This window comes from Pangasianodon hypophthalmus, chromosome 20 (assembly GCF_027358585.1).
Source record: "Pangasianodon hypophthalmus isolate fPanHyp1 chromosome 20, fPanHyp1.pri, whole genome shotgun sequence".
Taxonomy (NCBI): Eukaryota; Metazoa; Chordata; class Actinopteri; order Siluriformes; family Pangasiidae; genus Pangasianodon; species Pangasianodon hypophthalmus.
Window position 1 is genome coordinate 4,371,595 of NC_069729.1, and position 25,955 is coordinate 4,397,549.

General features: G+C 38.0%; 2 protein-coding genes across 3 annotated transcripts in view; both read left to right on the forward strand.

Moving 5' to 3' along the window:
- sfmbt1 (Scm like with four mbt domains 1) overlaps nucleotides 1–5,017 on the forward strand; it is a 28,398-nt gene extending 23,381 nt beyond the window's left edge. Inside the window, exons 19-21 of the mRNA XM_053226933.1 lie at nucleotides 1,216–1,437; nucleotides 1,667–1,795; nucleotides 3,770–5,017. Coding sequence (XP_053082908.1) covers nucleotides 1,216–1,437; nucleotides 1,667–1,795; nucleotides 3,770–3,910 — 492 coding nt within the window. The 3' untranslated portion in view covers nucleotides 3,911–5,017. The remainder of the gene's footprint in view (nucleotides 1–1,215; nucleotides 1,438–1,666; nucleotides 1,796–3,769) is intronic.
- Nucleotides 5,018–6,670: 1,653 nt separating this feature from the next.
- On the forward strand, nucleotides 6,671–25,199 carry LOC113539599 (store-operated calcium entry regulator STIMATE). Of its 2 annotated transcripts, XM_026935463.3 has the most exons (10): nucleotides 6,671–7,672; nucleotides 11,508–11,556; nucleotides 12,467–12,562; nucleotides 12,682–12,803; nucleotides 14,368–14,480; nucleotides 15,585–15,662; nucleotides 15,765–15,914; nucleotides 18,214–18,324; nucleotides 23,303–23,426; nucleotides 24,823–25,199. In XM_026935463.3, the coding sequence occupies exons 1-10, from the start codon at nucleotides 7,441–7,443 to the stop codon at nucleotides 24,927–24,929; spliced, it is 1,182 nt and encodes a 393-aa protein (XP_026791264.1). In that variant the 5' UTR covers nucleotides 6,671–7,440; the 3' UTR covers nucleotides 24,930–25,199. The 2 variants fall into 2 exon arrangements, with proteins under 2 accessions (XP_026791264.1, XP_026791263.1); XM_026935462.3 differs by lacking the exons at nucleotides 6,671–7,672; nucleotides 11,508–11,556; nucleotides 12,467–12,562; ... (3 more) ...; nucleotides 15,765–15,914; nucleotides 18,214–18,324 and adding an exon at nucleotides 23,053–23,206.
- The last annotated feature ends 756 nt before the right edge of the window (nucleotides 25,200–25,955 follow it).

The window sequence follows — 25,955 nt, forward strand, 5'->3', positions numbered from 1 at the left end:
GCAAAGAGAACTGTTTCTGTTTGGCTGTTGTTATTTTTTATATTCATAGATAGGGTCAAAAACTGTGTCAGTTCAGGCTAAGATTACTAAGATTTTTGCTTTTTTTTTTAAATTGCTCTGCTAAAAAAGTAAGAAAAAAATACACAGATTTGCAAAAAAAGGAACTTTCAGTTAAATGCAACAAGAACAGAGTGACCTAATGCCCTCGGAGATGTAACCATAGCAACGGTAGTAAATAGAGGCGTAATGATGTGTGTGTTCACATCATTCATTAATGAAAAGAAGAACATAGATGTTTTTAAATTCTAGTATAACAAGATAAAGCAAAAAGCATCCCAGTGTTTGAAAATACAGGACCTGGCAAACGAAACGTCACTTCACTTCATATCTTTGTCCATTATTTTCAAAATAGGACGCATTTACGGATTAACACATCCTGAGTGTTACAGTTTATTATTGCCATGTCCTAGTAGATGTAGACATATGCTCACAGATGAAAGAATTTCTTTTCTATTAAGGCAAGATACTAGAGGTAGAAACACGTCTTACCTTAAAGTGTAGTAATGAAAATATCAAAAGACAACAGAAAATTAAACTCAACTGTCTACTCATGACCACTGCATTAAACTCCGCCCACTTGGCATAATCACAGCATGTCAATTTTCCTTATAAACCTTATAAATCACACTCACTAGAGCAGAAATCCACAAAATCACATTCTATTTTTAATACCATTTCCTCATAACCAGGTTTTTTTCTATATTCAGCACCAAAAATCTGTTTCTAGAAATTTTCACTTTTGTCCATATTTAGATAGATATTACAGAAGAATTTCCCAAAATGTTGATTATATGTGGATAATAACAGTGCGTGGTGTTTTCCTGATTTAACAATGATAAAAAAATGATATTCCATCAAACTTTCCTCACTGGAGCATGTCTTCACAGTGAAATTCTAACAACAAAAGATTTGATTTCTGTATTTGTTGTCTACTGATTTACTCTTTAACTAGATGAAGACAAATTTGCATAGATAAATGTATAATGTTGACAAAGTTCCCATACAAAAAAATAGTAGTATGAATATCAGCATTCTGACTAATATTTTAGTAAATAATATATAATGTAATAATATAATTAACTTATTTATGTTTTTGAAAATTGCCCTATTCACCTGTAGTGTTAAAGCGCCTCTGGTTTGTTTGTGGCTCTTCAGGGAAGCGCTGACGAGGAAGACCTGGATGAAGACGACTCGCTGAGCGACGACAGCGGCTCCGAGCAGGACGAATTGATGGAAGATTCTGAATACTCAGAAAAGAAATCACAGCCCCCGACACCCTCACCCTCTCCTCCTGAAACCCCCCGGCCCACCCGCCGACGCCGCAAAGCTCGCTCTCCTTCATACTCAGACGACGAGAACAGACCTCCATCACCCAAAGTAATCACACCATACAAAATTATACGTAGACTGTATGTTACATTTTGTTATACTTGTTACAAGTAGTACACATAGCACACATCTTGCATATATTTCTGACTTCAGGACATTTTACAGAGGTCATAACAGAGACGTTTCTAACAAATATTTCATTATCTTTCATTACAGTAACATCAATTTACTGAAATAGTTGTTACCCCAGTCTAAGGTTTGTTTCTGTATCACTCAGAGTCCCTTTCCTGAGGCTCCTCAGAAGCTGTGCTTGGACAGCAGTCCCCTGGAGTGGAGCGTTACAGACGTGGTGCGTTTCATCAGGACCACCGACTGTGCTCCACTCGCACGCATCTTCATGGATCAGGTGATTATCTTATTTTCTTCACCGCCGACTATCGCAAAGTATCTAATTTAGGCTTAATGTACTGTATATTACGTGAGTAAATAAAATTACTCACTCCACACTGCAGAAATCAATCTGGTTTATTTAAAAAAAACAACTTATTTTTACTCTAAGGATCTGCATTGCAAATTACATATTAGCAGATCCGATTTGTTTGTAGTCACATCCAGTCTCAAATCCGCTGTGGTTATTATAGTAAAGACGCAGGTGTGTGTAAACTGAGTAATCTAGGGTTTGGCAAAAAATAGTAAGTTAGCTTACTAAAGATGAGAACATTAACATACTACAAATCATTTATTGTGCCAGTTGTGTGTGTACACGGATTCTACCAATTCTCAGAAAAAATAAAGACAATGAAGAAATATATTTTTAAATTGCTGTTCAAATTGTTGAGAGTCAAAACTAGGACACATCAAAGCATGTTAAATTTAACTAAACTGAGCTTTATTGACAGACCTGAATCTAATCGTATCATGCTGAACCGAATATCTACTGGTGCTGAACCAAATTCTATCAGTGCTGCTGAATTATATCAGTGCTGCTGAATTATATCAATGCTGAACCGAATCCTATCAGTGCTGCTGAATTATATCAGTGCTGCTGAATTATATCAGTGCTGCTGAATTATATCAGTGCTGAACCGAATCCCGTCAGTGCTGAACCGAATCCCGTCAGTGCTGAACCGAATCCCGCCAGTGCTGAACCAAATCCTATCAGTGCTGAAGTGAATTATATCAGTGCTGAAGCGAATTATATCAGTGCTGAACCGAATTATATCAGTGCTGAACCGAATTATATCAGTGCTGCTGAATTATATCAGTGCTGAACCGAATTATATCAGTGCTGCTGAATTATATCAGTGCTGAACCGAATTATATCAGTGCTGAACCAAATCCTATCCGTGCTGAACCGAATCATATCAGTGCTGAACCAACTCCCGTCAGTGCTGAACCGAATCCCGCCAGTGCTGAACCAAATCCTATCAGTGCTGAAGTGAATTATATCAGTGCTGAAGCGAATTATATCAGTGCTGAACCGAATTATATCAGTGCTGAACCGAATTATATCAGTGCTGCTGAATTATATCAGTGCTGAACCGAATTATATCAGTGCTGCTGAATTATATCAGTGCTGAACCGAATTATATCAGTGCTGAACCAAATCCTATCCGTGCTGAACCGAATCATATCAGTGCTGAACCAACTCCCGCCAGTGCTGAACCGAATCCCGCCAGTGCTGAACCGAATCCTATCAGTGCTGAACCGAATCCCGTCAGTGCTGAACCGAATCCCGCCAGTGCTGAACCGAATCCTATCCGTGCTGAACCGAATCCTATCAGTGCTGAACCGAATCCTATCAGTGCTGAACCGAATCCCGTCAGTGCTGAACTGAATCTTGTCAGTGCTGAAGCGAATTATATCAGTGCTGAACGGAATCCTATCAGTGCTGAGCAGAATCCCGTCAGTGTTGAACCGAATCCTATCCTATCAAATCCAAAACCAAATCGTATTTGTGCTGAACCGAATCCCGTCAGTGCTGAACCGAATCCCGTCAGTGCCGAAACGAATCCCGAATCCTGTCATACTGAATCTGAAAACGAATATTGGTGCTGAACTGAGTCATATCAGATAATTAGTGAATTAAAATGTATTGAATCTTTATTTACTTAACTATAATTTTTGCATCATATACAACGTATCAAGATGCATATTGCATCATCTGATAGAGGGAGCTTCACATCTGTAAAATTAGATCAGTTTAAGTGAAAAGTCACTTTTCTTACAATTAGCATCTCTTTGATACAGTATGTGTTATATTGATGTACACTACTGACCTCTAGCATTTGGTATTTTTGAAATCTTTTACCCCTGCAGCAGTAATCACTCACTCTGTGCATAGCCATTTTCTCATCGTTTGTTTGTTTGTTTGTTTCAGGAGATTGACGGCCAGGCCCTGCTACTGCTAAACCTGCCCACTGTGCAGGAGTGTATGGACCTGAAACTCGGTCCCGCCATTAAGCTGTGCCACCACATCGAGAGGGTCAAACTGGCGTTTTACCAGCAGTTTGCCAGCTGAGAGTAGCAGGATCAGACAGCGGGGGAGGATTTATTTTATCTCTCATTGTGTGTATGCGTGTGTGGGTGTGTTCTTTTTTCCTTAGAGTTTTGTTCTAGATAGAAATAAGCTACTGAAGGGGAAGCTGGTGTGGGAGAAATCAGTGGTGTTTGTCACGAAGCTCTGCTCAGACTGAACCTGCGTTATAGGCGATTTTACCAGATTTATTAGAGTGAATAATCGGTCATTAGGTAGTGTTTTCCTTAAGGCTCAAGCGAGCTGTTTGTTTCTGAAACCTTTAATAATCGTTGAGCGGATGACAATGCAAGAATCTTAAGCACAAAGACCAATTGCCCGTGTATAGTAAGTGGTATGCAAACGTGTACATAGTAGTTTGTCTGTATATAAGTGTAAATATCAGATATTCCCTTTAGAGGGATTAAATGTCCCAGTTCCTTTTCTTTTTAAATAACAAAGTTTGGGGATTACACTGTAAGTAAACATGAACATTCATTTTCAGGCCTGGTATTTGGTTTTTGCGGTGGGATTTTGTATAGATGCTAAAAGCACTGTTTTTCCCCCCCAAGTTTGACACTTGCGTTCAAGCAGAGAAGTGTCGCTGCATTAAAAAATGACATTTAATTTAATATAACAATGTTAATGTGATTAATGTCGTGGTTAGTATTCAAGCACACAAAGGATTCAGGTTATTGTATAAAAATTTGGGATGATCTATCCGATTCTAAAATAATAAAGTATGCAAGTCGAGAACTGGTTTCAACTCGTAAAGTTTGGGCTTCAAGCATTGCGTTTGGATTTAGAGTGCTCTCAAGAGGAGTTCCACAAACCTCATTTTGATTTCATTTTCCTGTTTATCTCGTTCCATCTTCAAGCATTTGTGCTAAAAATGGTGAATTTTGCAAGCATATTATGTGTGTGTCTTCTTGCCATGTTTGATTTTGTTCCCATTTTTCCCAGTTTGGTCAAAAACATTTGAATTAATGTTAATTTTACATTTAAATTGTATATGTTTGTGAAATGTTATTTAAAAGAAAATAAACTAAACTGGAGCTAATGTTTTGTCTCTCTCAGAAAGGGTGCTGTAAATAAATTCCATAATTACTCGAATTGCCTTGTGTACTTCATTGAATACTTAGTGACGTGATGGAATGTTTAATGGAAATACACAAGTTTCTTTTTACCGTTTCTCTTTTTAGGCTTTAATCATTCAGAGCTCTTGTACAGATCTAGAATGTTGCAGCACAAGGCAGAACTGATAGCTGATATAACTCACTGTCACAGTGTTGTCTGAGCAGACCAGAACATAGCCATGTCTCAGAACCAGCGAGAACTTCATGACTTCAGGGCCAGATGGACAGTCCTCAACTCAGCCGGTTGACGTACCTTACTCGGGAGGGTTCTCCACCACCACGAGCCAATTTTGCATCATATTTCACTGTTACCTTGTTGACATGTCTCAGTATCTGTGTGTACACACACAAGAGGTTATTTAGGTGTCCTACATCACCCCTGGTGGTTATAGGGGTGAAACGGAACCATGGTTTTACTACAGTTTACTCTGGTTAACCATGCACGTGCCTGGAGGACTAGTGGTTGGGTCACGGCACTCTCACCGCTGCGGCCCGGGTTCGATTCCTGGCTAGGGAACCAACCCCACGCAACTGTGCGCTCCCAGTGCCGGTCCCAAGCCCGGGTAAAACTGGGGGGGGTTGCATCAGGAAGGGCATCCAGCGTAAAAACTGTGCCAAATTAAGTACGTGGACCAATGATCTGCTTTGATGACCCCTAACGGGAGCAGCCATAAGAGGAACGACTCTCTATAACCATGCCCTTGCTATAGTAACCATGATGATATCATGGTTTTACTCCGGCACACTATAGAATAGTTAAACTGTGGGACTTTATGGTAACCACACTTTTACCACAGCGCTGTTGAATCCTTGAATCTGATTGGTCAGAAGGTGTTGAACAGCAGCTCTGACTGTAGTTACGGCTGCAAACAGAACCACAGGTTTATATTAATGAGCTTGTTCTAATACGGTATCTTTTCTATAGTAACAGCTCATACACAGGGCCTTGAACGGTGGATGCTCGACATAATTGCGTAAGATAACATAGAAAGACTTATAATCATTTATATGTTGAAGTTTGCAGTAAGAACATGTTTATCTAGCATTTATGTAAGGAGTCTCCAGTGTCAGAAAAATCTTCAGGACAGCAGTCTGTGTTTTCCGATTTCTCAATAAAATAAAAGGCATCATTTTTTTGTCTTATTAACTCCAAGGGAGGAAGAAAATGAGGCGGGCGAGGGAAGTAAGGGAACGTCTAATGTCAGTGATAACATGAACTTACTTGTCTCATGGACGTCCTGCAACCTTAAATGTAACAATAAAAGGACAAAAAGCGTGACTCTGTAAGACAATTTAGTTCCAGTTACATTATAGCAGCTATAAACAGTCGTCCTCTTACCTGCCACATTTCTTTTTCTAAAGAACATCCAACAACATTAAATATAAAACAATGAACGAATTTAGAAAAATGGAAAATAATCAGCTTATAAGTGGTGACTCTGCATCACACCACAGTGTTACTGATTATTTATCTATTACATCACGCCCTGTCGTTTTTTTTTTTTTCTCATGAAACTGTGAATCATGATTCTACTATGGTTCTACTTCTGATGGTTGTAGTTTTAAGGCTGCACCCACGTGTACTACAATTCCCAGAATTCTCATGTTGCGCGCGTCTTAAAGACGTCACTACGTGGGAAAGGGGAAGTTGAGTAGGATGTCAGGGTGGACGCAGGCTGCGGTGTTAAACGTGTTTATATGTAGTTGAAGGGGGTTTGGATGAAAATAAATCCCTCTGAATGTGATGTGGAGGAGAACTACGATTCTTCTGTGGAAATGTGGATAAAACCAAACGACCAGACGACTCGGAGACTGAAGCGACCCAGGAGCTTCATCACCCGGGCTGGATGTTAAAGGCGCTTTCGCTGCTGCTGTACGCAAGAAAATGACATTTTATACAAACTAAACTTGCTAGAAATATAAAAAAGAGAAAAGGCTGATATTTAGTAGACATAGCCTGCTGTTTTGTTCATTGTAGGTTAGTAGCTACAAAACTAGCACACCAAGCTAGCATAAACAAGACTTAAAGAAGTCAAATACACGGTTTTAAGTTAAAACAAACAAACAAACAAACAAACAAACCAGTTTTGGTGAGGAAATTATGATTAGTTGCACATTAGCATCCTTGCTAAGTGCTACCTGGTTGCTTCATTAGGATGCTGATCCATAGCGTCCTTAGTGATGTTAGGTAGACTGGTTTAAACCTAAATAAATAAATAAATAAATATGGGTTATATAATAATATATCCGCTTTACTGAGCTTTCCAGGAGAAAATGAAGGATGGAAAAAAACATTAACTAACATTTTACACACACACTTTCCCCTGAGAGGCCGCTCTCTTTCCGGAAGCTCTGTCATTTCTTTGAGGAGTTGAAAATATCCCGCTAAAGCTCGTAAACATGGCGAACACCGGAGTCAGCGCGATGCTGCTGTCCCGACCCGAGGAAGGAAACGCAGCCGGACACCTGGTGTCCAGAGCCGGGGAAGGAGCCGCGTCAGGGCCGCTGCTGCCCTCCAACTCCTCTCCCACGGACACGGAGATGAAGGGATGCGCTAACGGAGACCTGATGGACAGCTTCGGGATCTTCCTGCAGGGCCTGCTCGGGGTGGTAGCCTTCAGCACCCTCATGTGTAAGTTCCACACACTTTAAAGGAAAACTCCAGCCTGAAACTGAAATAGGGTTAAATGGAAATAGTAGTGATGTGGTTACAGATTCAAGTGTTACTTTGTCAGTTGAGGTTTGTATTTTCATTATTCCTGTATGAAGTTAGCACTTGTGTGCCGTGATGATGTCACAGGGCGACGCTGGTTAGTGCGGACATGCTGCCTTCAAGTCCTCCTCGGAAGTTCGTGCGTACGAGTTCAATAGCGTGTGTTCAAGTGGGTTTAGACAGGGGAAAAAAATGAGCAAGTGAGCAAACTAATTTTTTTGTTTTATTTTTTGTTTCATTACCAACAAGAAGTGCCCTTCCCTTCCCTTTTGTGTCTGGTTCCTCTCAAGGTTTCTTCCTCATGTCGTCTCAGGGAGTTTTTCCTTGCCACCATCGCATTCTGACTTGCTCGTTAGGGATAAATCTATATCGCGATAGCTGTTAAGTTTCTTTGTGACAGTGTTCGTTTTTAAAATATAATTAAATCAAATTGAAATTTGTTTTACTGACAGAACATGAAGAACTTAACAGAACATGCAAAATTTTGCCATCTGCTGTAGACATCACATTCATATTAGCAGCCACCGTGACTTTTTGTTATCTCTTGCTTGACACATGGTGGCATGGTGGTATTCAAATGCGTAGTAAGTGTGATCTTTCTGACAGGATTTGAAGGCAGCATTGCAATAACTGAAAGAAAAATTAACAATCTCAAACATTTTTGCAAACAGTTTTGCTGTTAACTCCTTAAAACAAAAAGAGCAAGTGCTTCTTTTCTCACTCAGTATTTTCTGGTGAGAAATCCAACATAGAAATAGTAGAGACATTGGTCCAAAAGTTGGAATCAAATTTTCAGAATGCAGAATGTGTGTGTGTGTGTGTAATATATATATGTTAATGTGGATTCATCTTTCAGACAGCTGATTCACTGTTTCCAGTTAATTACCATGTTTGTTAGACGTGTCAACCAGAAAAATGATGTCGAACTGTGCTGGAAACTACACCTCCAGGACTGGATCGGAAACCATCAAACCAGGAGTGTGGTTTATTTGATTGACAAACTGTCAAAACTCCTCATTTAGCTCATCTATCTGGGGGAAAAAATAAACACTCATCTGTTTGCTGCACTTATAAACCTAAGACATGTACTCAGATGCTAGTGACATTAATCACTAGCTCTACAGCTAATCTGATGGATTTACTATTTGTAAAAGCGTGTGAGTGTGTGTGTGACTTACACCTGGTTCATATCTTGATCAAACAGGACGTACTAACTTGGCACATTTCTACATCATGGAAACTCAAACACCTTTGGATCAGATTTTTCTCCTCTTATATATAAGGTGCATATAAAGGAAAAGCTGGTGTAGTGGATTTAACGTGGTAGCTAGTTTGTATGAATATTTTATTTAAATATTCCCAGCCAGGCCATATTTAGATTCTAAACACATTTCAGTCAGGTTACCAAGAAGTGTTGAATCTCAGTTAATTTACAGAGATGTGTTAGAAACTGAACCAAACTGAGACGTGGTCTGACCGGGGTCGTCAAGGATGTACTGATAATCTGAGTAAACACTCCAGTCCAAAAGTCCAAAATGCAGTAATATGACAATACTCATCGGCCATTGGAAGGAGTCTCTGATGTTGGTGCTTGGTCACTTTGTAGTGATAAAGCTGTAACTTGTAAAAGCTGTTATAATGTACGTGATAACATGAAATAACGTGGATCACGGATGCTACACTACATTGAACATAACTGCAGATTGATTAAAAAGTACAACTTTTCATTCTTTAATAAATAAACATTTGCAATCGTTGGCAAATCGCTGTGGTATAAAAGGAATAAAACATTTGTTCTGCTTCTTGTAAGGCCTCATCACGCCACCCTGTCTTTGATAATTTTCCTATAACAGTGCACTCACAAATGTTTCCTTACGTAGATACTCATCATATAACTGGATCAAACATTTAACTTTTGGTCCATGACTAACAGCTAAGGTTTAGCCGTAGCACTTACAAATTTTGACACGATACAGGACACCTGAAAATGCTTTTCTGTTTTCTTAGCTAAAGCGATAGTCAAATTAGGCACAAATAAAATTCTCCTAACAGAGGCAACAGTCAGACCAAACACAAATAAATTTCTTCTTACAGAGGCAACAGTCAGACCAAACACAAATAAATTTCTTCTTATAGAGGCAACAGTCAGACCAAACACAAATAAAATTCTCCTAACAGAGGCAACAGTCAGACCAAACACAAAGAAAATTCTCCTAACAGAGCTAACAGTCAGACCAAACACAAAGAAAATTCACCTCACAGAGCTAACAGTCAGACCAAACACAAAGAAAATTCACCTCACAGAGCTAACAGTCAGACCAAACACAAATAAAATTCACCTCACAGAGCTAACAGTCAGACCAAACACAAATAAAATTCTTCTTATAGAGGCAACACCTTTCTTAGAGTGGTAAAGGTAATTCACTGAAGGGGAAAGGACACAGGACGTGAAAGACGCATTTACTTACTAGTAGCATTCGCTTTATATACGTGAGTTTGACGTGTGAATTTGCAAAAATTGCTTTTGTGAGCCAACAGTAAAAAAAAAACGCAGTAGAATGACAGCATGAAGCTGTCTCGTCCACCGTTTTAAATTTATTTATTTTTATTTTTTATTTTTATTTTTTATTTTTTTGCCTGCTAGGATTTTTTGTGAGCAGTGTTTATACCTCCCTGCTTGTCAATCCCAATTTACGTATTATTTAGGTTGTGGTTTGTAAAAGGAAGCAGGGAAAGGGTTGCATACACTGCTGCTGTGCTACAAACACAACAACCATTGTCAGAAACAGCGACAGCTTTATTTCTGATAGCTGCTGTCACTCGCTGTCTGAATAGCAGTTCTGTCAGATTAGTTCCAGCTGCTGTAGTATAGACAAAAAAATAAAAGTGATGAATATCCCTGCCTGTCTTTCTGCACAGGACCATCCATCATAGTCTAATTATCAGACGCCATGCACGGGACTGTCTGATAGTTTGGTGTGCGGCAGCCTAGCAGGCAGACTTGCATATTATTCCAATGAATTATTTAGTAATGCAGATTCGTCATTATGGATGTGAAATCTGATCTCGTAGTCTTGGAGTCTCTCGCTGTCTGCACTCAGACGCTGCACATGTGACCTTTCAGGGAAACTGCTGAGTAATATTTGAAGGAATGCTTTTAAAGGTTACCTCACGTGATTACTTTGTGTGATTTTCTATTGTATGAAGGAACAGAAATAAAGATTAAGAATCAACTAAGGGGTGACAAATGTAATTTTTGAATATTTTAAAAGTACGTTTGTTCCTTTGTTCACAATATTTGTGGTGGTATAGTTGTTGAGTGCTTTTTTTGAGCATATAAGAGCAAGAAAAGGTGCTCTGGTCAAAGCTTTTTTTAGGGAGAATGCTTTTTGCTTTATGAATCTTATGTTCTAATTAAATTTCCATCTTTTTATTGCAAACGTCTGATATTTGTTCTGGACTTTATAATGCATTTCTTTTTAGAGAGATTTGGTTAGATACATTTTTTTTTCTATATAGTAAGCTGTTATTGGGAAGCTTGTCTTATTTACTAGTACTTTAAATAACTCCTCGAGTGCTCTATGAGGATTTTAGTATTGCACTGCAGCATTTATTTCCCCCAGCACCTCATGGACTAGAGCTGGACAGCTATATCTAGCAGAGAATATTCCTGGTAGCTGTTATTGATCCAATCTGTGGCTCAGACCTCATTTCAGTGCGTGTGTGTGTTTTTTTTTCTGTCCTTCCACTGCAGTGAAACGCTTCAGAGAACCCAAGCACGAAAGAAGACCCTGGAGGATCTGGTAAGGCATTCACAGTTTGAACTGAGTCACAGCGATGCTGTATAATTTATCAGAATTCTATTGCATTGGTGTATATACTGAAGCCTGCGTGATTGCTGCTTAAAGGAAAAGTCCACCCTGAAACACATTAAATATGTTTAGATTGAAATATTCATGGTGTGTTTAGTGATTCTCCTGCTAATTTGTTGGTTGGTGCTGTATTTTTGTTGTTTCCATTAGAAGTTTGTGTTTGTGTCCCATGCTGCTAGCACAGTAACAATCAAACATTTCAGCGATCTCAAACATAAGGAATGATGGTCAGGTTACACTGATAGGTCTGAAAAACAAAAGCACAAGAGATTCTTACCTTGCACACCAATTTAAACATTAAAGTGTTCGATGTCATATAAATGAGAAATTGTGCATAGAAATAGTGGAGATGTTGACACAAATGTTGGCTTAGCTAGTTAGCAGTGACGTTGACTTGGGTATTAGCATGAAAGGTGAAGCTTTCATGAGTGTACGGAAGAAGAGGTGAGAGAGCTGGACAGACTAAAGCGCCGCTGCATCGCTCTCTTTAGGTAGACATGAAGCAAGAGCTAAATCCTACAGGTACCACTATGAGCAGATAGTCGAACAACTTTGGTGTAAAATAAACTAAAGAATTTCATTATTTAAAAAAAATAAATCTTGTATGCCATTGAAGATCACAAGATTAACATGTGAGGGGGGATTTTTCCTTTAAATGTACCTCTATTTAAAAAAAATGGACAACGATTGCGGTAATTATTATGAAGCCCCGATAGAACATATTCACATGTGCAGTCAATATGACATTTTTTAAAAATTGAATAAACAGGACATTTAAAGTCTGTGGGGCCCCTTAGCCCTGCCCACTGCTCATGTCTCCTCCCTCTCACTCCTCCTTTAGGTTTCTTGACACTTCCAAACAGGCCATTGGGATGCTCTTCATTCACTTTGCCAATGTGTACCTGTCAGACCTCACCGAGGAGGACCCGTGTTCACTGTGAGTCCGCGTCTCCGGTGCTGTTAGTGTCGTCACTGCTGTCGTCGTGTGTAACTGTGTTCTTTCTCATGGTGCACGTTTCCTTGTGTGTGAGCTTGTTTCCTGTGTCATGCCGCCAGATACCTCATAAACTTTCTGTTGGATGCTACACTGGGCATGTTGGTGATTTATGGTGGTGTGAAGGCCGTCAGTGCCGTGGTCGAGTGGAGGCAGTGGGACTCGCTGCGCTTCGGAGAGTATGGTAAAGATTTTTTAAATTTCATTTTCCTTTTGAAATACAGGTTAATCCTCAATTTGAAAAAAAAGTTCATTTTTAGTCTTTTAGTCATAATTAGTTTCAATTTAAAGGTACAGTTTGTAATTTAGAGAGCCCTTTGCTGTCTGCAAAGTTAATTGCAGTTGCAATAAAAATAGAGATTGTACAATACCCTTTTTTTTCTGATGCCAGTGCTGATTATGTTTAAATTATTCCATAAATCATTTAATTAATTAAAATTAAATATTTTAATTTATTGTTATTCTTTCAGTAATTGTATTAATTAATTATTTTTTTTAATAGTGGAAGTTGTTGTTGTTGTTATTATTATTATTTAATTAATTTTTAATTAAAACTTAACTTAAGATGTAAAACTGCTTAAACTAACCTCAGCAAGGAATACACAGCCATCAGCATATCTTAGTCCAGACTGCGGCTTTTTATTCTAATCAACTTTAAAACAAAAAAGAAAGAAAGAAAGAAACATGTGGAAATGTGTCAAAAAAATTTGCGAACTAGCCAATTTAACTGTAATTCCAATATAAAAATTGCCAAATAGCCACTCACTACTCACTTCAGTGGCTAATTTATCATCACATGACCTACTTTATGTCTCTTTACGTTACATTACAATGAGCTATAGTTCAGGCTAGATTTGTTACAGAATCTGAGCAGATTAATTTATTTTTATATATCTGATATCCAATCCAGCATTTTCTGCTGATAGCAGTACTGAATATCTCTAAAAGAATTATTAAAAAAATGTAAATAATTCATCCCACCCCCTCGTTTGTGACTAAGAACTTAAGGAAAAGCAGCACAACAGAGCAGCTCTGTTGTGTTTGTCCTAGAAGGGGGCGGAGCTCATTTCTGGCCCTGAAAAATATGTAAGGAATGCCTGGAATTAAAAGAAGGAAACTAGTCAGATTTATTGCTTAGTAATATTGCAAAGATTATTTGATGTCTCTTTGAAATTATATGGTAATTACAGGTCTAGAAGCACCTTTAACATTATAGACATTTAAAGTGCGTGTCTCTGATATCGGTGTACCGTGAACTCACCTCTGTGTTTCTGCACCAACAACCTGCTAGGGTGTGATAATTATTCTGCTGTTTGATTAACGCCCAGTAATTTATACTGATTAGTCGTAGCACTGGAATGGTTCGCTCAGAAGAACACAAAGCAGTTGCGTCCGTGCTTATTTAAAGGCTTGTCAGGCTTGATGAGGAAATTGTTATTCACGTCACAGACCTGCACTAATATGCGTCTAGCGTGCAAATGTCATCCATTCAGCTCTTCTTTTCAACCATGTAGTATGATAGAGGATTATGAACATGGCTTTTTTATGAAAGGGGCTGGGATTAATATTCTCCTCTTACACATCATATTGTACGCTGGTGCTGATGCTGTTAGGCTAGGCAGGTTTAAACATGGTCGCATATTGTTTGTCTTTAATGAAGGAAGCCAAAATGTATTCTGAATGCTCCATTTGCAATATATTGTTAGTCACTGGTGTGTGTGTGTGTGTGTGTGTGTGTGTGTGTGTAGGGGAGCCAGTACAATGCACTGCCTGGGCAGGCCAGTGTGCGCTATACATCCTAATTATGATGTTTGAGAAGGTGGTCATCATCCTGGTGCTTCTAATCCCTCAGTGGAAGAAGGTCAGTGACGCATTTTACACTGAAGATTTGATTTGAGTTGCAGCTTTTATTTTTATCCCTGTATGTATACGAGCGATGGGTTCTACATTCTGCAGTATCGGGCTCTAGTTTGTCTTTTAATGGAAGCCCAAGGATTTGGTCATAATTTTGGAAAACTCACATTAAAGTCACTCAAAACCTTGATTTTTTTTAAAGACAATATTTAAAAAAATATTCTCGCTAAAGAAATCAGATTCTGCTAATATGCAAATATTAATAGAATGTAATAATAAGTAGAAGAAGAAGAAGAATAGAATAGGAATATAATTAATATTATAGAATATAGATATATAATAATAGAATATTAATATGTAAACACACCCTTTTCTCCTTTCACTGGTAAACCATTAAATATTATAGGCTCTTATATATTTCTAAGGTATAAAACACTAGGAGATGTTTTGTTAGAGGAAGAAAATCAATAGCAGCACATCCTGGCATGTTTAATTCTTCTTATACCAGAGCAAAGACTGTCACTTCATTCATTTAATCCATTTATAGTTACAGTTATAGTTATAGTTATAGTTATAGTTAAGTTTGTGGAACATCCTTACCAGCCTCTCTTTCTTTTTTCTTTCTCTTGAAGTTTGTAAGACTGGGAAACTATAAAGACGTGAACGCTTAAAGTCACAGTTTTATCTCTGGCTGTTACAAAGCCTTGACACTGGAGAGTCCTTCCATAAATGTTACAGAAAACTTCATCATATCCATGATTACATGCATTTTTTTAAAAAAAATCTGTTTATATGGAGCATTTGTCACAAAACTCCTTGTGTATGTATACTATAGAAATTAGAGATAATGTATTAAAATGTGTGCATTAATATAAATTTTGCAGCTGGCACCACTGTCAGAGCCGCTGTTATAGAAAATTAATCAACATTTTGGGAGACTTTAACAGCTTATAATTACAGGAGGATTTTTACATGCATCTTCCAATTAGACAAGAGCAAGTAAATGTGAAAAATATGTGATATAAGATGAAAGGAGTGTCGTGTAAGCTCAACTTTATCCTGAATATTCTCTTATGTCTTGTTTTTGTGCCTGGATGTACACGGTGCACAGCTGGCTATGCTGAACCCCATCACAAACCCACAGCTGGAGCTGGCTCTCGTTATGCTAATCGTGCCGTTCTTCGTTAATGTAAGTAGAACGTCCATTTCCTCTGGTGAAACAACACTCCTTACTGAGACATTGAGATCTTTTGAGTTAGTAGCAGTTATAAATTTTTGTGTGCGTGGCCAGGCACTGATGTTCTGGGTCGTCGATAACTTCCTGATGAAGAAAGGCAGGACAAAAGCCAAGCTGGAGGAGAGAGAGGTTGGGGACGATTCACGAGGTAGCAGCAAGGTGCGCTACAGACGAGCGCTCTCTCACGACGACTCCGAATCAGAGGTGAGGACACACACATACACACACACAGACACACACATACACACACACAGACACGCACGCACACATCTGGGTTCAGGAAGGAGCTTAAAGCTGGACTTAGGATCTTTCCTAAACTGAGAAATAATTTAACAGCTCACAGATTCAGATTGTCTAAAACATTTTTGGTCAGAATGTTGACATGAACTAATAAACCAGCTAATGAGGTTTGGTGAGTGACATCTAATGCTTTAAGAGGTAATTACGTAACATGGCTTCACCCATAAACCCTGCTGTCTTGGCTGCCTCAGTGTTTTTGTTTGTTTTTTTTGTTTGCTCTGAATGTGAGACATTTATTTTATAGGCTTATGAAGCAGGTGTGGCTGAGAATGACTCGCCCCATATCCTTTACACAGGACCTACTCTTTCTGATTTTCTCATTAGCTGTGTGACGGATGAGGGTTGTGCTCATGGAGCAAAGAGTTCTTATGAACCATTAACTCTCCCTTGCTTTTCAGATCATTTAGTATGGTTGCGTCATTTGTTGTAGAAGTTATTACACAGGTTGTGTGTGTAAACTTGAATTGTTTGTATACCGGGTTTCTAAGCATCTCGCTTTTATGATTCCTGTGCTGCAGTGGCAATGAATTTGAATCTTCTTGTGAAGTGAAAGAGCTTTTCAGGTTCATATTATGGCCTTTCCTTTTATTACATTTCTCTAAATATTGTGTGTAAAAAGATTGCACTGAACCTGATGCTTACAATGATGGTATTAATCAAAAAAAAAAAAAGAAAAATCAAAACGTTCTTTCTTAATTTCCACATACAAAAGGGTTTTACTGTAATTAGTAAAATGATCAGTTATTTTTCTTAGTATTTAAATCACCACTATACCGCGGCGCTGTTGAATCTCGAATTTGATTGGTCAGAGGGTGTTGATTAATTTTCTATAACAGCAGCTCTGAAGGTAGTTCTGGCTGTAATGCAGATCACAGGTTTATATTAATACACTTCTTGATCATTTCTATAGTAACAATGTACACACGGACGTGTATGGCAGACACTTCATATAGTCTAAGCCTAATAATAAAGTTTTATTTTATATAGCACCTTTAAAAAGACCTCTCAAGCCTGTTTACATAGGAAAAGAAAATAGAAACAGATGTACATAGCATAAAACAAAGTATATAAGCATACATCAAAAACAGCTAATAATAAAATACAATAACAATAATTATTGCAATAACAATAATATTAATAATTAATCATTTAAAAAAAAGTCATCTGGTAAAAGCTATCCTAAAGAAATAAGTTTTGAGAGAAGATTTAAATACACTAAAAGACTGGGCTTCTCTAAGATCAGAAGGTAGTGAGTTGCACAGTTTTGGAGCATAAGAATAAAGTATAATAACAAAGAGACTTAAATGTGTGCTGTTATTTAACAAAGAAAAAACCTGTAATTGTTGGTATGGTGAAGCTTTCTGTAAGAGGAGATTTATTTACCATTTTTAGAAGGAGTCTCCAGTGTTAATCTGTGGAACAGTTATTAAAAAAATGTTTCTCAACATGGGGAAAGTCTTAAGGACGGAGGACTTTCTCTGTAACAAGCTGCATTTTTGCTGTGACTTCATGAGAATGTAGGTAAGCAGACGACTGTTTTATTGCTGTTATAAAGCAAGTGAAATGGACATGGACGTTCCACAACATTAAACGTAACTGTAAATAGATTAAAAAAATATGATTTGTTGTTTTTTAATAAATAAAAAAATGTTAGTGTTGGCAAATTGCCGTGGAAAGAAAAATAAAACACTACAGGACATGTTGTTAAACCAAGGTTTACAAATTCACCAGGAAATGAATCGCCCATAATCCCGCCTCGCCACAGCAAGGCAATAAAATTGCTACAACTAAACCATAGACGTTGGTCATGGACTAAAAGTTACGAGTTTGCACCAGTTATATAATATGGTAGTAATATACAGCTATAACTATCTAAATATGAAAGTGAATGAAAGTCTTCATGGTATGCGGTTATAGGAAAAGTAACTCAACTTCATGACAGGCCACGCCACACCACTGTAGTGTTTGATTGATTTCCTAAAATAGCACACGCCTAAATTGTTTTATTCTTTACATATTAATCACAACTTCATTGCATTTCACTAGTGTGTCATTTTTAATAATGAGCAATTCATGATGAATAAAACCAAAACTAGTCCTAAGACATATTTTTTTTTGTGTGTGTGTGTGTGTGTATGTTTGTTACTGAATTCTTAAAGATGTGTGTTTAAGAAAGTAACTGTAAGTTTTCTACCCTGATCAGATCCTGTTTTCGGCGGATGACGAAATGGAGGATTCGGACGGCGACGAGGATGTACGCAGGCTCACCGGTCTCAAAACTGTTAAGAAAAAGAAACACCGACTGGGCATTCCTGTCTGATGTGAGATCAGGCTTTAGACCTTCTCATTCCTGTCACAGACTCACTCTGCTGCCTTCTGCTAGTCTGATAGAGAGATCAGCATGTGTCCAGACCTCCATCTGTGCGTGGATCTGCAGGTAGGAGTAATAACACACTCCTGAACAAAGCCCTAGGTACTGATTATGGAGCTGTGAAGCTGTGGGAGTGTCTTGGACCCCCGAAACAATGGGAGAGGAACATGACTCCTTCCTGCTGGCTTCTATAGCCAAGTCTCTTTACAAACCACTGTTGATCTCAGATCTTTCGGTTTTTATATGATATCGACCACCTTACTAAGGAAAGAGTGCACTGGTGATCCGTGCTGCTTCTTCATATCCATAGACTGGATTTGCTGTATGGCTGTAATGGCTGTAATGGCCGTAATGGCCGCTCAGCCTGGATGTACTTTATGTGGAGGACGGAAGCAGCAAAATCTAACTTGGGAGAATTGACCCAGTCTTCAAGCACACCTCTACCTTAACATTTACCTTCTGTCTTGTTAGCTCATTGTCTCGTCAACTGTATGTAGAACAAATAATAATAAGAAGTGTGGCGGTTTAATCATGTTTACGTTGAACTTGTGTGGCACGAAGATCTCAGGAACAAATGGTTTGGCAAGCAGTATAAAGCAAAACAAATGTGGGTTTTTTTGTTTTTGTTTTGTTTTTTTAAAGTTACCTACAGTATTTATTCATATGGTTTCATATACAGTGGAACATCCTTGCATAACTGTGAAAATCCTTTTCTGCAAAGTGTGTGTTTGGGTGATGCTCGTCTGTCTGTGTGTTTGTGTCTGTGTGACTTTCTGTTCTGCAGTGTTTTACGGTTCCTTAGTCCAGGTGGGAGATTTTGATTTGTTGGTCACCTTTTGCACAATTTGTTTAATCACTTTGGTGTCACTGTTGTTCTTATTGTTTTTTTTTGTTTTTTTTAATGTATAAAACATCTGGTGTATTATGTGATAGGCATAGAACTGTTTTTTCTTTTTTTTTTTTTTTTTTTTTTTCCCCTTCGGTAATTCTCATACATTATGCCTTGTCTGTAGCAAAGTTCGGATTTTGGCGTTCTGTATAAATTGTAGCATTTTCCCCTAAGGATTTTGAGAGAATCAGTGTACAAACTCTCACATTTTGTGGACTTTTGTGCCGCCAGTTGTTCCTGGTGTCGGCGTGAGTGTGTTCTAATGTCTCGAGGTTCTCGTGCCCGTGCTTGGCCTGCTGATTTTGGAGTACTGTGATGATTGGCAGTAATGCTGATGGTGAACTATGTTTGTTTTGATAAACACTGATCATGGACACTTCGGTGAAGTTGGTGTTCAGGCACCAAAATCTTTAAATACTAACTACTACATGATTGGGATTACTCACAAGTTGCGTTATCATTACATGCTTTTTCAATAAACAATGTAAAATTTCTTTTACTGCCTACTGACTATTAAAAAAAAAAAAGACTTTCAAACGTTTCACAGTGTTGTTTTAACAAAATAGTACATCCCTGACCGGGAATCAAACCCGGCCCCTGGCAGTGAGAGTGCCGAATCCTAACCACTAGACCACCAGGAAGAGAGATGGGGGTTTGTTTTAGCTATAGTTAGAAACATGCACAGACTGCAGCACCTGAGGAACATTGACATGGGGCAAGCCCAGAACGGAATGTAAAGCATGACCCGTGGAGATGAACGAATGCACTGCATACCCTGGATAATCCACACAATATGTTAGCAATCACGCAGGCACAGCAGGCGGTCGCAAAAGAAAGATATCTTATTCATTGCTGACCGGTCGGTTTGATTTCGGATTCAAATATGGTGCACCGCATGTGATTTGGTGTTTGGTTTTGGTGATCCCTGTAGTGTCACTTGCCTTTTTGTTAATCTAGTTCTTCGCTAACTGTTGAAAGATAATCTTTCTACATAGTAGTAAATTCTTTAATTCTTCAAGCAGGGGTCTACGAAGTATATTTGTTCTGTTCAAACTAAAAAAAAGTGAATTAATGAGTTAATTTGTTAAAATATGATTCTTCAGTTCACTGTTTTCAAATCCCACCAAGGTCCTATTTTTCACTCAGAACAATGACTACAGATGTTGAACACCAGTGAGTTAATGCATACACCACAGGTTCTTCCCCCCGGTCATGGAGAACCCTCTGTCCTGCACACTTTAGTGTTTCCCCTGCTCTAACACACTCAGTTCAGCTCCTACAGAGCTGTTAATTCGGTGATTAGTTGAATCAGGTGTGTAGGAAGCAGGAAAACCACTAAAATATGCATGTGTGGTAACCCGTGGCTTACATAATAAAGATTTTTAGAGCCTGAGAGTTGCACCTCTGAAGGCTCTGTCAGTAAGAACGCTGATACTTCTAACACTGCACTAGGTGTGTCTTACTTACTGCCACTACAAACAAAAATACAGAGCAATTATTCTTTATTTTGTGCCACCAATTGTTCCTGGTATCATTTCTCACCAAGTCTCACTGCTTATTCACTAAAACATTTGATATTCCTGCTCAAAGCATGGTCTAACATTGACAGCATCCTCACATGAACCACAGTTGATAACCTCTATTCTCAACATAGAACACCATGGGTTTAATGCATATATAGTAAAGCTGCTTCCCTGACTGGGAATCAAACCCAGACTAAGGTGGTGAGAGCACCGAATCCTAACCACAATGGAGTTCATAAACAGTGCATCAACGATGTGAGTGAGCATGCTGAGCATCCGGTTACTGAGAAAACATGGTAAGTGTAAACTGAGAGCAGGACTGCAGACATAACACAGTGCACTCACTGTAGGTGTTGTATGGACAGCCTGAGCATAGCCTGGAATATACACACAGCATGTCAGCGTACACACACACAGACAAACATGTAGCATTAGGGCACGGCTTGTTGATCTTAATGAAGCAGACTTTAGAGTACCGGGCCTTTGTTATTGGACAAGGAAATGTTTACTATACTGACAATGTTCAGGTTATTCAGGTTATGTTTTTATTGTTTTCATGTTATTTTCTAAGATGGGGTTTTTCTATTTAAAATAAAAATAAATAAATGAATAAATAATATAGAATTAAACACATTTTTGTTTTACTGACCATATTTAATTCAGGATAGTTTTCCAGGATAGTGTATTTCTACAAAAAAAAAAGTTGTACTGACCATGTTCATGTTATTTTCCAGGATAGGGTGTTTCTCTAATTAATTAATAAAGTAATAAATTCTTTTTTTTTTAATACTAACATTAACCGACTTCCAGCCAAAGCCAAAACACTGTTAAATAAGATGTCTTGTCCTGTGAATTGTTATTGCAAGACAGAAGCTAAGAGATTTAAAAACTCAGATAACAAAAGCTAGAGAAATATCAGTAATCTGTGACCTTTATATATATATATATATATATATATATATATATATGTAATATTTATTTATTTTTTTTCTGTTATACTTAGCAGGAATACGTATTATACTGGACTGATTTTGTTTGGGATTTTTATTTATTTATTTATTTATTTATTTATTTGAATAATAAAAGCTGCCATTTTGCCATGTTGATCATGTATATCTTCCTCACAGGACCTGCAACGTTTCCTCAACAATAAAGCAGAGCTTGATAGTGAAGAATAATATATATCGTATCGCAAAAAAAGTGTTTTCATGACATTTCTAACTTCAGATATTTCCAGTACATAAAATACTGACTCTTTAATGCCAGCGTTTGCCAGTGTTTCTTAAGTCTAACCAGATCACGCAGAGTGCCAGACACATCGCCTCAGTGACTATTCATAGCCTGCTTTCCCCAAAAATACACACACACACATCCACACACTCTGACTGCTGCACTCATTCACTGAGGCTGACTCATTGTCCCAGAAAAAAAGTGCTTTGTTATTTTGTTTTGCTGTGACCAAGCTTCTATCGGAAAATGTCCCAATGATTATAGACGTCCCCGTCACTGTCCCTGTGTCTAGCCTAAGACCTGTTTTAGGATCTGCTCAGTTGACAAAATCATTAGTGGTTAATGTGTCAAGAATGTTTTAGGGCTTATTAATTAAAGTCATTGTTTATTTTTAAAGAGACAGTCAATTTTATTCAACGGCTGTTTATGAAAAACAATATTTGTAAGAACACCTTTTCTTGGTTCTTTATTATGACTGTCTTTGTTCTCATACGTCATAATCATAGAATTAAAATAAACGTGTCATACTTCTATGGTGTTAAAAGAGCCAGATACATTTGGCAATATAGGCTTTATCTTACTTAAAGAAATGAAACTATCTAGCCTATATTTGAAAAATGAATCATGCTACTACAATATTTTATCTAATATTACTATAACATTCAATTTGGATCCTGTTGTTAAAACTCATTTTATATATTCAAGGGCATATATTAAGAGAATAAAACCTCTTTATACAAACTTCTGTTTTATATATTAAACTGACCTGATGTGACACTTACACATAGTTTGTTGTTTAAATGAATATTGTACGTCACATGTAAGGGCATTATACAGAGCTGTGTCATAATAAAACTATAAAGCATTATAGTGGGTCTCATTATAGTAATTTCAGTAGAGTAGATGAAGTATAATGTTATGTGGGAGGTATGGGAATGTTTTGGGTTTTTTTCGTCCAGCTGTTCATGGCCGTCACCCTCAATGAGAAGGATCATCCACTTTGGCCACACTGTCACTGACGTCATATCTAATAATACACTGTGATAACAGAAAGACAGAGATAGCACCAGTGAGAGGATAACACTGAGAGAAAGATATATAAAGGACACAGGGATAGGAGTGGGACAAGTAAACGGCCAGCTTGCTGCTAGTCAGGATCATACGGGCATACGACATGTCTCAGGTACGTGCTTATGTCGACAAATATGCAAATGTAACGTGTTCATTGTCGCCCGAGAATCAAGTCAGATTTCTTTTATCGTCTGATTGACTCCCTCAGCCAGGAGAGGTGAAGAAGAAGAAGCGTCCGCCTATGAAGGAGGAGGACCTGAAAGGGGCCCGCAGTAAGCTGGGCCTGAAGGGAGAAGTGAAGAGTAAAACGTATGAAGTCATGGTGGAGTGTGGTGAGTCTGTCCATCTCAGTCCACTGTATTTACACGTTCCTTATTATCCCAACTGCTTTCAGGTTAAGTTAGGAGTTCTGTTTTTAAAGGCTTCATATAAACCTACTCACTTATGTGTCGTTATTTCTATTATTAGTTTCAAATGTTTCACCTTAATAGTATACCACTATTTGTAGTGTAAATATAAATATTCAACAGTTCTGGTCCACTAACTTGATTGGTCAAGCTCTGTTCCAAGAATGCTGATATTATTATAACGGCACTGGAATATTTCACTGTTTTTCTGTCTGATGTGTTCACATAATATTCCAATACTAGTATTAGTTTGTTACTATGAAACTGTAACTACTTCAGGCTGTCAGTCAGTCTTTGTGTTATATGGCAACACGCAACGCTCTATCCAGCTGCGGCTTCTTAGGGTACTATTTCCATGGATGGAGCAAAAATAGAGCAGTTCTACTAATAGAACTGTTGTATAAAAGCAGTATCACACTCACAATCGTACTGTTGTACTGAATATCAGCACAGATGAGATGACCTGCGGCCTCGTGGTGTGTATTCAATATAACAGCACTCTTGCTTGTGCAATATTGCTTAAGTATATAAGAAATATTACATTAAGTCACAGTGCTTAAGCCACAGTGCTGTTCAGTGCTCGATTCTGATTGGTCAACAGCTCTTTAGTAGTTTTGGCTATAAGAAAAATTGCAGGTTTGTATTAATGCTAATGTTCTTGTTCTTGGCACTTCCATGGCGGACCCTTCTGTGTATTATTGTTGCAATGGTGTGGTTGTTGGTGAGGAGATGTGTATTTAACATTTATGGAAGGAGTGTCCAGTGTCAGCATTTGTAACAATCAGAGGTAAAGCTGTAACTAAAGAAAGCTATTTTAAAGCTATTTTAAAGAAAGCTATTTGTCTAATTGTCTTCATGAGAGAGGAAAAAATGGACTGGTGAGGGAGGCTGCTATAATGCAAATGATGACTGAAACGAAATTGTTTCGCAAATGTTCCACATTAAATGCAACTATAAATATACCTCATTTTGTTCTTGTAAATGTAAATGGTTAGTTTTGGCAAATTACTGTGGTATAAAAGGAATAAAACTCTTCAGGATGTGGTGTTAATGGAAATCAGCTTTGAGATGGTAACAGTAACTCTGGTTCGCCTCAGGCCGCATCACACCACCATGGTGGTGATTATTTAACTATAACAGCAACAGGAATAAAAAATAAAGTGTTTTATTCCTTACATCACAGGTCTATAGATCTTAATGTGTATATACATTAGAGTACTTTGTGCATCATCCAGTGTACTGCATACAAGCATTGTAATAGAATAGGATAAAAAGTACTATGGGATGGGTGCAGTGATATGTCCATTGTCTCTGATTTCAGAACGTGTGGGCAAGACAGCTCCATCTGTGTTTAGCGGATTGCGCACTGGAACAGAGACGGCATTGGACAAACCCAAAGCTCCATCGGGGAGCGTCTTCGGCAAGTGAGGAGATCTGGAATCCATCTGCGTTAAAGTGAAAGATGGCTGGCAGCCCACTGTGGGCTAATACTTTATAAACCATTTTTAAGAAAGGCTGGTGTCTAGTTATATGATGATTGAACTGGAATTTGGAATTACACATATCTTATTTCCAAATGTTGAATTAATTTTTGTATAATTTGTACAATTTTTCTAAACAACTACATAGGTGTTTGGTTGATTCTTTTGTTCCCATTTCAAGTCTTATATTTTATACATTAAAGCATTCTAACGACAACTTTCCTCTATTTTCCTGTTTTAGACAAAGTAGTTGATTTGTTATTACAGATTTCACCTGGAAATAGTATTACATGTATTCCCGAAAAAGTTTCTACTACTTTTGATATTTGTGAAGAGAGTTGCTGTCTAAATTTGCCCTCTTATGCGTGATATATTCAGCAACTAACTGAAGATAAAGGTCTAATTTAAATATTAAATATCTACTCATACGTTTATAGCAGAAAATGAAAATGTGATATCTGACCTTGGATGGTGTAGTGAATAGTGGAAAGTCTGGGTTGCAAACGCTGCTGCATTTGAAAAGGCAAAAGTCCCAACAAACAGCACTGATGTAGTGCTTCATAGTGCCAAGCCAGCACACACCACCAGACCACTGAACCAATGGTGCCTTCAACAAGCACTATTTATCCTCCACTCTATATGACTGACACAACTGTGCGTGTGCTTATAAAGAAAATTGATTTTTTTTTTTTTCTTTCTTAATGGCAGCCAAGCCTTGAAGCATGAATGTCATGCACACATGTCTTACCTCCCCTTGCCTGTCCATTGAGCCACCAAATTAGCCGTTCAGCCCATCTTTTGAATGACATGTCAGCTGAATTCCTGAGCAAGGCTGAAAGAAGGGCGTGGCGCTTAAACCATATTCAGGATAAACTCTTTAAAAACAGGCAGGTTTTTGTAAAGCTCTGTGGTATCATAAGAGTGTGCTCACCTTCCACCCTGCTGTTCTTAGTTCAAGTCTTACTTAATTCTT